The sequence below is a fragment of the Gymnoscopelus microlampas genome, assembly GCF_963454915.1.
Source record: "Gymnoscopelus microlampas genome assembly, chromosome: 14".
Lineage (NCBI taxonomy): Eukaryota > Metazoa > Chordata > Actinopteri > Myctophiformes > Myctophidae > Gymnoscopelus > Gymnoscopelus microlampas.
The window spans coordinates 29279132-29296638 of NC_139951.1; the positions used below are offsets into that span (position 1 = coordinate 29279132).

The 17507-nt window shown below is 41.2% G+C and overlaps 1 protein-coding gene across 3 annotated transcripts in view; it reads right to left on the reverse strand.

The window, feature by feature from the left end:
• Nucleotides 1-901: 901 nt before the first annotated feature.
• Nucleotides 902-17507, reverse strand: part of tmem94 (transmembrane protein 94) — a 35112-nt gene continuing 18506 nt past the window's right edge. For all 3 annotated transcript variants that reach the window (XM_084079094.1, XM_084079093.1, XM_084079092.1), the window contains 15 exons: nt 16579-16787; nt 15669-15850; nt 15372-15507; nt 14900-15015; nt 14249-14348; nt 12593-12701; nt 12018-12204; nt 11862-11939; nt 10680-10765; nt 10384-10465; nt 9973-10121; nt 7310-7404; nt 6893-6986; nt 5801-5971; nt 902-4957 (listed from right to left, as the gene is read on the reverse strand). In XM_084079094.1, coding sequence (XP_083935220.1) covers nt 4885-4957; nt 5801-5971; nt 6893-6986; nt 7310-7404; nt 9973-10121; nt 10384-10465; nt 10680-10765; nt 11862-11939; nt 12018-12204; nt 12593-12701; nt 14249-14348; nt 14900-15015; nt 15372-15507; nt 15669-15850; nt 16579-16787 — 1867 coding nt within the window. In that variant the 3' untranslated portion in view covers nt 902-4884. The remainder of the gene's footprint in view (nt 4958-5800; nt 5972-6892; nt 6987-7309; nt 7405-9972; nt 10122-10383; nt 10466-10679; nt 10766-11861; nt 11940-12017; nt 12205-12592; nt 12702-14248; nt 14349-14899; nt 15016-15371; nt 15508-15668; nt 15851-16578; nt 16788-17507) is intronic.

Consider the following 17507-nt stretch of genomic DNA (forward strand, 5'->3'; position numbering starts at 1 on the left):
ACTATAATATGCATCGGCCTCTTTGAAAATTGCCGATCTACAAGCTCACAACGACGCGTTGTGTAGATCTGCTATTTCCAAAAACTCTGGCAATAAAATGTGGAATATGTTTGAAACATAACACAAATCTCAAATCTGGTACATGCCTCCCTGGCACAAAACATTTATGAAAATATTTGAGAACCACTGGTTTAAATGATAATTAAAACATTTGGAAACAAGCCTAAATAAGCGACTACACTTTAGAAACAAGCCCAAAAAACCGCAACCATCAATATTTATAAGCAACTTAAAAACAGAAAAACAAGCCCAAAGTCGCTTATAATAAGCGGACATGGCAACTTTACCCCTTTGCAAACCATGCACCAAGGGTAACTCGTTCACAACACCGGCTGTGATTGGCTAGCTGGGACCCTTCGTACATTCTTAGCCAATCAGATTAGTTCAATCGTCACAGAGCCCACCACAGCAGTGGTTCTCAACCTGTGGGGGTCCCCACATGATTTTGGGGGTCCCCAGATGACAGTGAAGTGAATTTTAAGACCTTTTTAATACCTCAAAGGAAAAAGATAGAAAGAAAAAGATTATTGCATAAAAGGTCATTATTGCATTCAAGAGTAAACAACAAACTATACTATAAAACATGGGTCAAACATTGGCCAACTTGTCAAATAATGTAAGAGGCAAAAAACATATTTAGAGCTTGTAGATTTGCACATTTTTGCTATTTTCCCAATATATCTGTGGAACCAAGTCAAACTAAATGTAATGCGCCAACTTCTACAATTCCAAGTGCTGTCAGGGTGGGGCGTCCGCAGTTCAAATATGATTCTTTTTGGGGGTTACGGTCTGAAAAGCTTGAGAACCACTGCACCACAGCACAAATACCACTACAATCATATAAATAAAAAATACATTTATTAACATGACGTAATCAATGATACACAAACAAAATTAGGCAAAAACCTGAAATAATTTTACAGACATCTTAAAAAAATACAAAATATACCCTTATGTATCTTGTGAACAACCAAATAGTCCATTATAACTTCTTTCCCAAAGTCAACTGACAGAGGGTTCTGCTCTGAGCATCTGCATGGCATGGATAGGTTATAAAAATGTCTTATCAACCACACGTCACTGGCTGACGTGAAGAACTGAGTCACATTTACGTAGTGAGGTGAGGAAAAACTCTGCAGTTAGTTAGTACACACTTAACTGAATTCAATTCACAGTGTGCAGCGAACAAACCATAATAGAACAGTAAAATCATTTATAACATTTACATTGAGCAAGACTGAGCATCCAGCATTTATTTTTCATGCAGCATAGACTGAATGCTAGTGATTAACCAAAATATAAAATGGGGCTAACAGAAATGAGTCATTACTTATTGTAAATGTACCTGTTAAAATGATCTTATCTTGAATGGCATCAGATAACCGGCTACCTTTTTGTTTCTCCACCCAGCACAGCTTTAGTGCCTTGGAAACCATGATTACCAATTAGTGCTTTTACATCATATTCTCAACCATTTCTCCCTCAGCTAGTCCATGTACACAGATGTCAACGTGCGGGCTTACGAGGGCACACTATCAAAAAAGCGATTAAGAAGCGATTAATATCAGACCCATGTTTTGTGCCATCTTGGATTCAGGGCAGGTTATTATTGTTTAACATTCGTGCGAAGAGGGTTCAGTGACATCAAATCACATGGTAGCCAAGTTCTGTGGGTGACAACGTAAACCAATTCGTATGGCAGTACTTGGTGACATCAGATGCAATGAAAGTACAACAGAGAAGGCTAGTTTCATTGCTAAGACCATGAACATAGGCTGTTAATGGAACATGGTTACCATATGAATACATGGGCCTAAACATAGTCTAAATAAACTGAGTGGCAAGCTGCAGGCTAGGAAGGATATTTGGATCCGTTTTATCAGGGTAATAAAAGATCAACAACACTGGCTTCTTTTCCCTGGAATATGCTGGTCAAGAGATAAATTCAAAGTATTGGATATTAATAGAAAATGGTGGTTGATATCACCAGCTATCCATGTGCATCCTATATTAAAATTGACATGTGGGCATCACAAACATAACATTCAGATTAGATTGGCCAAATCCGGTCACACACGTGTACTATATGATTGGCCAAGCTTTGTGTGACGTAGTGCTCTGATCAGTGCTACTAGATTTTCAGGCCACAAAGAAGCCTGAAAATTGAGATGTGAAGGCCACATAGTAGCCTAATCATCTAGTACTACAAATGTGTTCAAAACAATCACAAGTGTGTGTAGCCTGTAGTTTAATTAGTCATTATTATGGTTTAATTTATACTTTGTTCCGCATTCCAAGCTCAACAACCATATTTTCTACTGAAAGAAGTGCCGATCCATTTTCCAATTGAAAATATCACTTTTGGCAAGTGAAAAGGTTGTGCAAAAAAAGTTAAAATTTGCTTAACATGTCTATGAATATGATGTCTATTTGTAGTTTAAGGACCACTTGTATTTTAGATTTGTATGCTGTGCAGCACTTTGGTCAACCTTGGTTGTTTTTAAACGTGCTGTACAAGTAAAATTGACTTGACAAAAGTCTGAAGCACTTCTGCTAGATCACAATTAGTTGTGACATCGCTGACGAATCCTTGATATAAATGATTTATTCAAGGATGCCTGTGTTTACCCATTGAGTTGGGAAAGTTTAAAGGTGAAAAGGGTAGGCAGACAGGCTGAAAGAGAAGGCAATTGAATGATATGAAGCACCTTTCAGGTGACTGTGTGATATTGTTAATAATACCACAGATGGAACCTTGTAATTCCTTTCAGTACATTGTTCACTACAGTATTCTGCTAAAGCCTTGCCCTAGGATCACTGTACTAGCAGTTTAAATAATTCAATAATCAAAGAAATCAAAGAAACTAAAACATTTTTTATAGCGCAAAGATTTGCAGTGGCATTCCTGCACATTCTTTAGATAGGTTTGTAAAAATGTGATCAATTAGACTTGATCCTTCACATCAAATAAAAATTAATCTTCATTCCTTATTGTGTTACAGCATAAATGACCTTGGCTTTACTCAGGAGTTAGTTTGTGTGGGGGATGGGGTAAAAAAAAAAAGAAGAGAAGTATATTGCAACTTAGTGGAGTGAATATTATCTGCATTATGGCAGAAGGAGAAGGGCTGAATTACAAAAGTCGCTGGTGCAGGACAAGGTGAGTAAAAACATCAGAAAGAAAAGGTCTGCTCAACAGCTTAATATTATGAAAACTATTTTACTGTGCAAATACACCTTTCGACTGGTAAAAGTATGTAAAACAGGTTCTTTCTGACTACTTTACACTGTTGACTGTTTTAACACAGCAGTGAGATTGTACTAATAGCTTGTATAGCCTAACATGTTCTTTATATCTGTTCTCTTCTTCCTGCGTCTTGGTTTAATGGGAGCTATTGCAAAATACAGTATGTAGCTTTCTCTGTATTAGATGTATAGTGTTTCTGTTTAACATACTTTTCCATATTGTGTCTCTACTCTGGACACGTGATGCGATAAGCCACTGTAATCATTATCACCTGACGAAGACCAAATTGGTCGAAACGTTGCAGTTTTCGGTGCATTAAGCCGCTTGGTGGACTTTTTCTTTTTTAATTAGAAAAGGGCCTGCGCCTCATAAATGCTTCTTTGTAACTGGTATCAAGCTGCCTGGAAGGCAAGAGGTAGCTTCACACCCTTTCCTATATGTAGTTACATGCATGTCAGGCCAATAACAAATGTTATTCTTACACACATACTGTATTCAACAATATCTTCTTATCTTTTGCTGCCAGGCCTGCATGGTGGCCGTCAAAGTCTAAATCATTTCAATGGTAAAGAGACACTAACATTCATATACAGTGGGTCTGTTAAATGAAGCCTGCTTGTTGCGCTAAAAACGAGAAAGGTGTGCTCCTCAGAGTGCAGGTCTCCGCCAGGCCGGGTTGTGGAGTTGCATCATGAGCCAAGGAACCCAGGAGAAAAGATTTTGATTGTACGACCTACGGTTCAAAAGTTATAGACCAAAATGTGTATCAGCCTGTTATAGCACCACCATTAGGCCGATTTGAGTGTGAAAAGTTTCACGCTGATCAGTCTAACGGTGCCAGAGATTAGCTGTTCGCAGACACACTCGTGGACAGATGGACGGACAGGGGTGAAAACATAGTCTCTGGCAATCCGGCCTGGCGGACACCAAAAACATGTCACAGTCTAACATCGGTCCTCTGAGGTCTAATGTGGCTGTTTGAGCACTAACCACTACAGCTAGAATTCCTCAAGAGGAACACAAGACTTAGGTCAAGAACGATCACAACGGAACCAAGATGAACCTAAATCTTGCCAAAGTGAAGTAGCTAGGCAAATGCCTCCTTTGAGGAGCTATTTCCAAGACAATGGTGAAGCACAGAATGATTAGGACCATGCAGGGTGTTCATCTCAAGAGGGAGGATAAAAGAGAAAGGGCATAAGCTCTTCAAAAACATTCCTCATGCCTTTAAAACAAACTTAGATTCATAAAATAAATATGTACAGCTTTTTGGGCTCTTTTCTAATAAAAAAGAAGAGATAAATTAATATGATAAAATAATATATCGATCATTTCAATAAAATAGAAACTGAGAATCTCAAATATTTGCATCATGAAGCCCTACTGATGCAATTTGGTTGATATCTACCCCACCAAACAGTGGCTGCAGTGCTTTTGAGTTGAAATGGGTCAAGTGCCTATGAAACGAGTCATGGATAGTGATTGTTAGAGGTGAAGCAATTCACCACTTCCCCTTTTCCAGAACGCCTCTTGGTTCCCAGTATAGTCACATGATTCAGTTCCTTGCAAGAAACCAATCAGAATGGAGAGTTCATTCCCAACTTGGTTTCAAACTGGAGCTTCTGCCTCTTCTGGTAGCGAACCCGCACCCTGTATAGGAAAGAGGGGAGAAAAACTATTTCACTAAAACACCTTATACAAGATGATAAGCCCATCAACGATTACCTTGAACTTGGACACTGAATACTGAAAAGACTGACCCCAAATGAAGGCTGTAGAACGATGACTACAAAATGTGAACAGAGACATTTACTTTCTACCTCTCTTGCAGAGTACAGTGCTCACTTCCGTGCGTGATTGTACAGATGTACACATGGATTATTAAAGAAATCACATAATCAAAATGTTAACACGTTTACCAGCATTATCACTCTGGTTCATAGGGTCCTTTCATCCTGGCTGTGAATCAATCAACCCATTTCAATGTAAGCTGAGAGAAAAGGATAGAATGATCTCGTCTAAAACTAATCCTCTGTAATCCAACTCTCATCTCATGTGTTTTCTCTCTGATCTTAAAACCAATCACTTCTTCAACTTCAAATTTGTCCCTTCCTTCTCTCTACCGTCTGGTGCTCATGAATCTGCTGGATAGCCCCACAATGTAATTTTGTATGGGTTTAACATAGACAGTACTATTTGTATTCTGCGTTTCCATATGCAATGCTTTTAATAGGACTACTTAACACTGACTAATATGTTAATATGTTCGGTACGAATTTCGGTTTAGAAGCCACGGTTCGTTGTTTTGTCCCCCCCCCCCCCAACCAGAATGTATAAAACCAAAACCACACAACTCATATTCTGCATATATTCAACACAGTAAAGTAGCATCACAGTACTGCCTCCATAAGTTTCTGTTAGATTTGTTCTCATAAATATGGGATTTCGGTCACACAGTGCTCATAAATCTATCAAGTATACATTCTGTCTTACCGTATCTCATTGAGCTTAACTAGTTCATTGACCAACACCACCAGTAGTGTGGACAGAGACACCAGCAGCCAGGCCTGCAAGGGAATGTCTCCCATGGTAAAGGTCATGCGGCTGTTCTGGTCGCGCCATAAGTGGTAATCCACCGTAGCCTGGACCACCTGACCAAACAAACTGGACAAGAGAAAAAATATACTTTCAATAAATATGGACTGAAAGATGAGAGCGTGAATATGTGAGATGGATAGAGAGGGAACGCCCCCTGCTGTTTGCATTCAAAATATAAGTTGCCAATAAAATGGATCTAATGCACATTTCAGGTTGTACAACACATAGTTACATTATGTTGTCCCCCTTCAGCGTCCCCCTTTCCCCAATCTTTAAAATGTGTTAAATTATTTAAACTGGTAGTTAATGACAGAAATATTATTTTAATGAGCATTTTTTCCAAAGCAGACTGCAAAGCCTATCGTGTTGATGTTGCCACTATCACACGAAGCAGGGGGTATTTAAACATGTCTATATTCATCAGCTGACTTGTTAAATGCTTATATAAGGTATATAAAGCAATAGTAAACATCAGTCATATGCTGCTGCTGATTCTGCTGCAATTCATTTCTTATGTGCTAATTTATGGTTTCTCAAAAGCTTTAACTGTTTTTTAACACATAATCAAAAAGTGTCCCTATGGGGAAATGAATGGTGATTAAACCTTTTCTTTTAACACAACCAGCAGATGGCGTAGGTCTACACCAGGGGTAGGCAACCTTATCACGGGTGCCAACATTGGCACAGGGGAGGATGATCACTGGCACAATGGCATAAGTGTGAGAGAGAGGATTTTTATTTAAAAATATTCTAAAACTCTGAACTGGAGAGGGAGTCTGGGAGATAGGTGGGGTTATTGCCCATAAAAGTCTAATGGTCATTACATCCTGATCAGTGAAAGAAAATGTTTCTGCTCAGATGTTGAACTTAATGTTGACATGGCACACTGACTAAAATGAATAAAACATGGCACTTCATGTCAAAAAAGTTGCCAACCCCTGGTCTACACGTTCACTCCCTATACAGTAGATACTGATGATGACTTACACCACAGGTACAGTGAGGCACCACCACGTGTTGCTGAACGGACTCTTTTTCCAGAGGGGCTGAGAGCGGTGCACATAGCTCAGGGAGAGCACCACTGGAACGTCAGCACAGAAACAGAAATAGACAGTACAGGTTTTAAAGAAAAAGAAAAACGTTTATCCATTTTTAATCTGAATCCTGTTGTTCTATTGTGAGGAGAAAATCTGATATAAATCTTCCCAATGCATTCTGCTGTGTCATTGTCTCAGGGCTCACTCTCAAAAGGCACTGAGAATACTTGCCAGCCTAAGTAAAATGTGTAATCCTTCTCACAATAGAGCAATAGGATTCGGGGAAAAAAACTAAAAGAGCAGTTGGCCTTTATTAAAAATGCCTTTACTGTCAGAATGTGCTGTGTGTGTGAGAGAGAGCTCCTACCTATGTGTAAGGCCAGGAAACCCGCCATAACCTTCTGAGTAAGCAACAGACCATTGGAAAGCTGAATGAACCACTTAGGGGCGTCCTCAGATGAGCTGCATTAAAAAAAACACATAGCATAGTCATGGTATTAATTAAAAACACTTTCACAGTAGCGTCCCAGAGAGAAAAAAGCAGATCTACAAGCTCACACAGATAGTCTATTTTCGCAGATCGTCTATTTTCGCTAAATGTCATACAACTAAGTAGGAGCGGTATTGCAGTCGCTGTACCGCACTGTTGTGACAACAAGAAATGACTAAAGTCATAATATAGCCACGAGCGGCAGGCTTTTTTTGCCCCAATCTGCCGTTGAGAAATGTAAATTAAAAAAAAAAATGAAAAAAAAAAAAAAAACGTTTTGAAAAAACATTAAAAAAAAAAAAACTTTTTTGAAAAAATATATGTCCTTTTGAATATGATTTGACATTCATATTATTAGCAGCTGTATTGTGTGTGTCCCCCCCCCCAAACTACTGAAGTTAAAGTATCAGTACTGCAATGTAGAAGAACTCTGCCAAAAAATGGCATACCTCAATATGACATTTTGCAGCTATATTATGACTTTGTCATGTCTTGTTTTTTTATAGTGCTGTAACATGTTATGGCCTAATCACTGTCATTCAAGCATAAATGTCTTAACATTAAAATAAAAATAAGTAACCGGTATAGGACTAGCCTACCTATTGTGGTACAAAACAAGTCCTTCTGCAGTGAATTACAACATTAGGATTGTGCAGAATTCAAGAAGCTTTATTTGTTACTGACTCATAAAGATACAAGCAGCGAAATGTTGTTGGAACTTGTACCACAGATGGTTCTACATATAATTGATATAATGAAGAAAAGAAAATATTAAGCAAGAAAATAAAATGGACAATAATAACTAAATAAAAATAGCCTACAGATATATACAGTTTTAGGAATACTCTGGGACTTGTCTTAGACAGGCATGTCATCAGTGGTGTAAAGTAACTACATGTACTCAAGTACTGTATTTAAGTACAATTTTGAGGTATTTTTCACTTTACTGTTGTATTTCCAGTTTTCAGTACTTGTACTTCTACTCCACTACATCTCAGAGGCAAATATTGTACTTTTGCTCCACTACAATTATTTGAAAACTTGAGTTACTAGTTACTTTGCAGATATAAATTATTACATTATAAAACATACATTAACCACTTTAGCCCTATTTTATACCAAGGCTATTTGAAAATAGCTTATCTACAAGCTCACAAAGTGTCACAACGCGACGCGTTGTGAGCTTGTAGATCTGCTATTTTCAAACATTTGTGTACTTTTACTTTTGGTACTTTAAATACATTTGGATACCAACACTTTTGTACTTTTACTCATGTAAATTTTGAATTGCGGACTTTTACTTGTAACAGAGTACTTCTACATTGCAGTATTGATACTTTTACTCAAGTAAAAAACATTTGAGTACTTCCACTGCTCCTCAGAGTTAAATCAACACTGAAGCCCTGCGGCTGTTGTAAATCACAGATGATTAGCAGATTCTCTGCTGGCCGACTATCAGCCTCTCACTCTGTCCTCTCACTATTACGGTTAGCATAGCATGTTGCTAACACATCAACCACAAACTTTTCGCTGGAGCTGGAGAGTGTGTGTGTGTGCTGGAGAGTGTGTGTGTGAGTGAGAGAGAGAGAGAGAGAGAGAGAGAGAGAGAGAGAGTGAGAGAGTGAGAGAGTGAGAGAGTGAGAGAGTGAGAGAGTGAGAGAGTGAGAGTGAGAGAGAGAGAGAGAGAGAGAGACGGAGGGGGTGCTGTGAATGACGGCCGTCCATTGGCCGTCCATGGGCCGTCCATGGGCTTTAAAGTAGTGTCTCCCCATTGGCTGTAAAATAGTGAAGGACAGCCAGGACAGCCAATAGACAAATAGGTGTCCCGAAAACATGTCGAAAACATGTCGTGTCGCGAGTGACGATGTCTGAGGCTGTCTGTAGAGCCGCAGCGCTTTCAGCTCGCGGCTAAAAAAAAGAGCTGAGCCAGAAGGCAAAGCTCTCGGTCTACCAAGCAATCTTCGTTCCTACTCTCACCTATGGTCATGAAGTGTGGGTCATGACCGAAAGAATAAGGTCGAGGATACAAGCGGCCGAATTGAGTTTTCTCAGACGGGTTGCTGGCATCTCCCTTAGAGATAGTGTGAGAAGTCACAGTCAGTCACCCGTGAGAGTAGAACCGCTGCTCCGTGACTTGGAAAGGTGCCAGCTTAGGTGGTTCTGACATCTAGTATGGATGCCGCCCGAGCGTCTCCCTAGGGAGGTCCTACTGCACATTTACTATACTAATACTGCACATCTATTACTTGCATTTGCAGACTATCTATTACTTGCATTTGCAGACTAATAGATTCAAGATGTGTACACAATAAGTAGAATTCTTTGGTTTTGGTTCCTCAACATTATTGAACCACTTAAACCTTACTTGTTGACTGAGTACTCATGGTCCCATCCTTTTTGATCTCAACACCAACGCGTTGCGAGCTTGTACATCTGCTATTTTTGCTGAATGTTTACCACAGAATAGGGATGCTAGGGTTCATGTGGGTAAATTAAGAATAGCAGCAACTAAGTTGACAATGAAGGACTGTTATTCCTACCTGGCTATGAGTATATGAGAGCAGTTGAATGTGGTGTTGCTGCTCATGTTTTCACAGAACCCTTGCAGTGTGAAGCCAAAACCCAGCAGGTAGACACACATCGTCAGACCGAACTTCAACAGGAAACAGCCCAGGAAGTAGTTCTGGGTCTGATGAATGAAGACATGATGGCAAAATATTTGACAAACTGTATGCCAAGTGAAAAGACAGGGTGTTGAATTTGGAAAAGGTACAGTGCAGAATCCTGAGTGTTCATTTACCTCAAGAGAGTCTAAATAATTGACACTACAGGTCATTGTTTTACACACCAAGTTTTACAGTGAACAAATAAAATTGGTGCTTATGGACCCATCTGTAGCTGACGAACGCATAAGAAAGGTTCAGCTCAGCAGCCATTATAAATGATCCTACCTTCCTAGGAATGGAATCTAGGTTCTTCCCTGTGGCAACATTCATGACGGAACTGTCTGGAGGCTTCCCCAAAAACGACATACTGTCAACACAATGCATATAGATCATTAGTTAGGACACAGAGTTATGCCAATAAAGAAAATGTGCATTTATAAAATTGCCATCCTAAAATATTGATGTCCTCAAGTAATACTAATGTAATACTAATTGTGTGTGTGTGTGTGTGTGTGTGTGTGTGTGTGTGTGTGTGTGTGTGTGTGTGTGTGTGTGTGTGTGTGTGTGTGTGTGTGTGTTACCTGAGCAGTGGGCAGCTAAAGCAGGACAGCCAGAGGATGTCAGTTGTGTTGATGGGAGGAGGGAGCTGAGCTAAACATGCTAGGAACTAGAGACAAGCAAAGACACCCTCAATCAAACCTGACCATACACAAAACCGGAGGCATTTGACTGAGGCCATGAGGTTACATTGACCAGATTTGTGATATATGATATCATACAGAGAACATCATGTTGTCTATAACATTCAGCTAGTCAGCGCACTCCTCACACAAAATAGGTCCAAACTAATTCACTTAAATTAAGTCAGTGACAGGATACCCCATACCATCCAATAAGAAAATGCTGTAAATCCTTACAATATATTAGGGGTGTGCCGATATATCGTCCCGCGATATATCGCGATACGTTTTCGCGACGATATGTATCGTTTTGGGAAAAAAAAATATCGTTTTGAAAAAAAAAATGTTTTTTTTTTTTTTTTTTTTTTTTTTTAACACCAATCAAAATAATCAGGCATGCAAACAGCCCCGAGGTGAAAAGGGTGACAACATGTTTTTTTTCGGGTCAGGTGTCACACTATTGCCCTATTTGGATTCAAAACGGCTGAAAAGCTACAAGTTTGCATGTCTGAATAATGCAAAAACAGAATTATTTGTTTGCATTTCCTTTTTTTCTCCCCCATTTATTTTCATAATAAAAAAAGTGCGTATCGTATCGTATCGAAATCGTATCGAAGTTGTGAGCCAAATATCGTATCGTATCGTTTCGTGAAATTAGTGTATCGGCACACCCCTACAATATATACATAGTAATCATATACAAGGCAAAGCGATATGGCACTCGAACTAGTGGTCTGGGGGCAGCCGTAGCTTAGTGGATAGAGAGGCTGTCAGAAGGTCACCATTTAGCCTCCCAGCCTGGGTCTAGGTGTCAAAGCGTCCATTGGGGAAGACACTTATCCCCTAACTGCTGCCCCCCCAAGCACTCATGACCATCTGAGCAGCCACCAACTCGGTCAAGCTGAAACTGAATTTCCCGAACGAGATGAATAAAAGGTCTACAAAAATATCATGAATATTCACAGCTAGAGGACGCTGTTAGTCAAAACCCAGTATTTAGAGCCTTTTTAGTATTTACCAAGTTCAAGAGCCATATTGTTTGATACTTTCATATCAGCTTGAGTCACATGTTTTTTCTCTCACCTGGATGATAACGAGACAAAGCTGGCACTGCAGCAGGAAAAGGAAGCACTTGCGGATGCCATAGGTTGTGTGTCGTGCCTGGAAATAAATTAATTTGTAAACAGATCTGAATGAATGAATGAGTTGTTAACTACATAAGCATCTTTTCTCCATCACCTGCTCTATGAGTTTGACAATGCTGACGCTCTCCCCCTGGTGGAAGGTGACGGAGCAGCCCAGCGTGTTGAGCTGCCCGGACAGGCCCAGAGGAGACAGGCCCTCCGAGTTGCCGTTGAACCCTCCGGTAGCGTAACCGAAGGTCTCCCACGAGCAGCGAGATGGGTACAGGGGTTCCAGAGCAATGCTGGGGAAGAGAAAAGGGGGGGAGATGGTCCGTTTGTGTAAAAAGGGGGAGATGGTCTATTTGTGTGCATAATGCATATAGACATGTGATGTATCAAGAACATCTATTTATAAATGCTGTGAACAAAACAACAGCTGTTAAGGGACATTTGTTTGTGTGTGTGTGTGTGTGTGTATCAGTGTTGTGTTCTATTTTTTTCTGAAGGTATACGCTACGATACGATGCGCGTGGTCCAAGGTATACGCTCTCGCGTTTTCAATGGATGAAATGGTTATTAGACTGTATACGCTTCTTCCCAAAATAATCTGGACTGTGTACGGCGTATACAGCATCTGACGGTAGAACACACCACTGGTGTGTATGTATGTATGGATGTGCGTGTGTGTACCTGAGATCACTCTGCAGAAACAGGCAGCTGTTGCGAAAATTGGCAGAGCTCCCCAGACAGCATGTGACCTCTCTGTTCTCCTGCATGATCTTCATCATTTCACACATGGCTGTGGACACACATCATTACATGTATACATTGGATTCTGGATTTTTGTCAGTGGTTAAAAACAAAAGGGCTAAATTAGGTGACACAATCAAACTGGTGGTCTAACTTTTTGATTGCTAAATAAACAATAGCTACACAATAGTTGAAGAATTGCTGACGCAACCACATTTTAAAGTTTATTCATAAACTTGACATTCTTCACTGCCAGATAGACAGATAGTTGGCCTTTATAGATCATGAGGGATATTCAGCACCACAGTAAGGAACACAGGGAAAATAATGGAAGATAATTCAGAAAAAAATCATCCAAATATATTTAGCACACAGGATTTGATGGTGGGAACATGTTATTGAGATACAGTATTTTTAATCGTCGTTATTTATTTACAAGGTAGGACTGATCCACCTTTTACACTGAATGGCCAAAAGGGGGCATGGCAGTCGCTGTGGCCATTGCCAATCACATAACTTCAGAAAACATTCACGTAACACCGCAACCTCGTTCCCACCCTTTTCTCATCTCCGTGAAGAGAAACCTGGTAACGAGCAAATGCAGAGTGTGTCTATAGGGCAGGACTTCCGTTGTATGTACTTCCCCGGAGGCTGTCTTTTCTGACCAATCACAACACAGGTTTCATGCAAGGGGAATGTAAACAGATCTGCAAAGCATCAACACAACTTGGACGGTACTTCTGATACTTTCAGTAGCAGGTCTTGCCCAGCATGCAGCCGTGCACAAAAAAAAAGACCTCCCTGGATTTTAGAGCATCTTCAAAGAGGCCATGTGGGGTGTCAACTAAATCAGGGCAGAGCCAAAAACATCCTGGTGGATCCTATTCTCTCTAGCCAGACTGTTGACTCACACATAATGCTTCTGTCATACAGTCTATGCAACTGAAGCGCTGAAAACGCTCTCCCCTAGGGAGGTCCTTGTTGCACGTCCCACTGGGAGGAGACCCTGTGGCAGACCAAGGACCAGATGGGGGGGATTACATCTCTACACTGGCCTGGGAACGCCTCGGGATTCCCCAGGAGGAAGTGGCTAATGTTGCTCAGGAAAGGGATGTCTGTAGCTCTCTGCTGAAACTGTTGCCCCTGCGACCCGACTCCGGATAAGCGGTTGAAGATGGATGGATGAATGGATGAATGGATGGAAATGATGAACAGATGACAGATTTCTTTCTCTGCTTTCAGGGGGTGTAGTTCCAGAATATATAGCATTCAGAGATTGTGGAATAGTTGTCTGGCTACGCGAGACTAGGTGGATCCCACCAAACACCACACTCGTTTCTGTTTTTTCAGTTTCCGTTTTTCAGTTGAATTCTAAAAATATGAAGTTGAAACCTTTTCCCAAGGGGGATGTGGCAACACTTTATGGACACGGTGGCTCCTTGGTGGAGGTCTGCACATTGTCATATTGTTCTTATGTTGTTTTAGTAAATATACCCAAGATTCTCTGGAAAACCATATTTAAACACAGAGTGGACTACCCTGGTAAATTCAAATTCAAATGAAATAATGAACAACCTTCAAAACATTTAGACTCACTGTCAGGTGTGCAGTCAGTGAACAGCGGCACTAAAAGAGGCACGTTATCAATGTTCTTCAAATGTGGACGAACTTGATGGATCCCACGAGGTAGCTTGGCCTGGGGAGAGGAAGGCAATGAAAGGTAGAGGGAAATGAAATTCAGCAAAGACATCATGAAATGGCATGTATTTTCAACAAAATTAATTGAGAGAGAAAGCAGCTCATTACTGTAAGAATGTAGCACTAACAGATACACTAATGTAGGAACTTTACCACTGGAGCTGTGTGGTAGGGCTGCATTCTTTTTTTTGTAGTAATGAATTAATCTATTGATTTTATTTTTCATTATTCAATGAATGTACCTAACCGTAACCATGAATTAATTTAGACCATAAAATGTTAAAAAAGGCAATTATTCTGAACCTGCAGTTTAGCCTGCAGTCACAAAAACATACATTTTCAACATGAAACAAAAACAAGCATTCACATTTTTGGTCAAGTTGTTAAAACCCACATACTGTGATATATATATATATATATTTTTTATATGACAGATCACTAAAATGAATTAATTAACAAAAAACATATTGATCTTCTGTCAAGTGATTATTTGTTTAATGCCTATTGTGTGGTAAACCCATTCAACAATAGCAGGGTCAGTAGTATTACCCTGTTGCAGTCCTCCAGGAAGCTGGGAACGTCACTGTCTGTGGGCTGGAAACTGGCCAGGTCAGAGTGGATCTCCTCCTCTGGGAGCAGCGGTCCTTCAGCCTCGTCTCGAGAATCTGCACTCAAAACACAAACCACGTCATATCCAAGGAGAAGTCAACCCATGGATATGCATACGCCTAATTTATGCTAGGTTGTGCATCATGTGTACAAGCTCTACAATCTCACAACGCGTTACGATGTGAGCGGTTGTGAGCTTTCAGATCTTCTTTTCTCGATATGCGACACAGGCTAGAAACTGAGTAAATAATCTTGGAATCACATGGCAACGCTGTGGATCGATGTGCTTCTATGTGGCCAGTCTGTGACATCATTTGCCTATGACGTATCTATGACGTATGACTCCAGATGTGGGCAAGGTTTTCAGCCAGATCGTAGCCACTTGACTTCCCTGGTGTGGGACTCTGGTTACCTTGGTGCAGATCATCGTGCAGGGAGCCCTGGCTAGGACTGGAGTGCACCGGCCCTTCACAGGGGCTGTCTCCGTTTGGAGTCAGAGAGATATGACAGTTCCAGCCTGTCTCCAGACCCATCTTCTCTGCAAACACCTGCACGGATAGAACGTTTAAAACCTAGGTTCAGATGGATTTTGTACTTGCATTATTTGCAGTGAAAGTGACTGTTGTGGTGCCCATTATTCCCTCCCCAGATCATTGTGTGCATGCACAAGTCTGTGGTGTGTGTGTGTGTGTGCGAGAGAGATAGAGACCTTGCTGCGGAGCTCGTCCTCCATGGAGAAGTAGACGAAGCGGATACAGGCGGTCACCAGGGCGTCGATGAGTCGCACCGTGTCCAGCCGCGCCTGGAACTGAGATGACACCATGCCCATGAAGATTTGACCGCTCAGCGCCTGGATGCAGTCCTCTCGCTCCAAGCCCTCGCCGATGCCCTCTGCAAGGACGACACCAGAGAAAGGTGGCAACAGGAGAGAGATGGAAAAGAGCGACAAGGAGGGGGTATAAAAAACATGCTTGTGTGAGGAAGGAGAATCCCCTAAAGCAGTGGTTTTCAACCAGTGGTCCTTGGGGGAGTACCAGGGGGTCCCCAGCGAAATTAGTTAACATAGCGTCACAATCGTTTTAACAACTTCGCTTTGGCTATTCAAAAATAGCAGATATACAAGCTCATAGCGCGGCACTCGTGCCGCGCTATGAGCTTGTAAATCTGCTATTTTTGAAAAATCTTGAAAATGTGTGCATATCTTTGAATATATATATATTTTTAAAGCAAACATTTTTTACTCAAATCTTTGCTCCTGGGGGGTCCCTGGCACAAAACATTTTCAGATGGGGGTCCGCAGCCAAATGTATATCAATTTAGGGGTCCTTGGCATGAAAAAGGTTGAAAACCACTGCCCTAAAGAAACTGCATGTGTGAAAGGATATTCTATGAGATCTCTCATCTTTTGTTTTTAAAGGTACTGCCTTGAATAAATCTAACCTCCAAGTTGTCTCCCTCTCCATGCTCTCTATCCTTTCCCTTCCCACTGATTTGCTCTCTCTCCATTCCAAGCCTCATCAAACACACATCACTCTTTGATGTTCGTTCTCCGCCTTTCCGCAACATTCCCATGACCCATCAGCCTCCCTCCAACCAAACCCATGGTCCTTCCTTCCTACCATCAGAGCTCCAGCTGTTCCTGCGAGAGCTGTGTTTGATGGGGGTGGTGGCGGGCAACTCCACCCCAGAGAAGAGGCAGGGGCCTGGGGCCAGCTCCACGCACTTCCCATTCAGCTTATTGGACAGACACACCTGCATGGGCTTGTAGGCAAAGGCAGAGCAGTAGCCCGACAGGCAGGCACGATGGTAAAAGTCCAGAACCTTTTTTCTGAAAAAAAAAAAAAAGGTTTAAATGATAGTTAGTGGAATGTTTCCAGCTGATTGCTCTCTGACAGAAGGTTTTATTTTAAGAGGGGGAGGAGGGGCAGTTTTATTTATTTAGATAGAATAGTAGAGTCAGTAAATTGAGTGGGGGAAGGGCCTGCACAGTTCAGCCGGATTCCAACTTGGGTACATTGTTGCTAATGGAATCTAACTTGGGTACATTGTTGCATAATAACATAATGGTCGATGCACTATCCACTCACCAACTGGCAGCCCTGATAGAAGCTTTCTCATCACAGTAAGGAAAGCAAGCTTAACTAGACGCGTCGCAATTGGCAATTGCAAAGTGTGGTTGCGCCGACGCCGGTCGGGACTCGAGTAATACGCCGGGAGGAATACCGTCGGAGACTGCGCCAATTACATCGTCACGTCACTCCTGAGATCAGTTGCGTTTCATTTTGAGAGGATTGATCCCCCAAAATGCATGTTTTTGCATCAAACGGTTACATTTTGTGCATTTGTGGTGCCCCCTATGGATCAAAGTGGAAATGCTTTTGGGGATTGGTTTAGTATACCACCCTTGACATGTGATTAAATTTTGGGATTGACCGGACGTTTCGTTCGTGATTTATGGCCTTTTTTGTCAAACGGGCCCCTCCCGCTAACTTTGGAAGCCATTTACGGACGAACGGTACGGACTATCAAAATGCCGCTTGGATAGGTT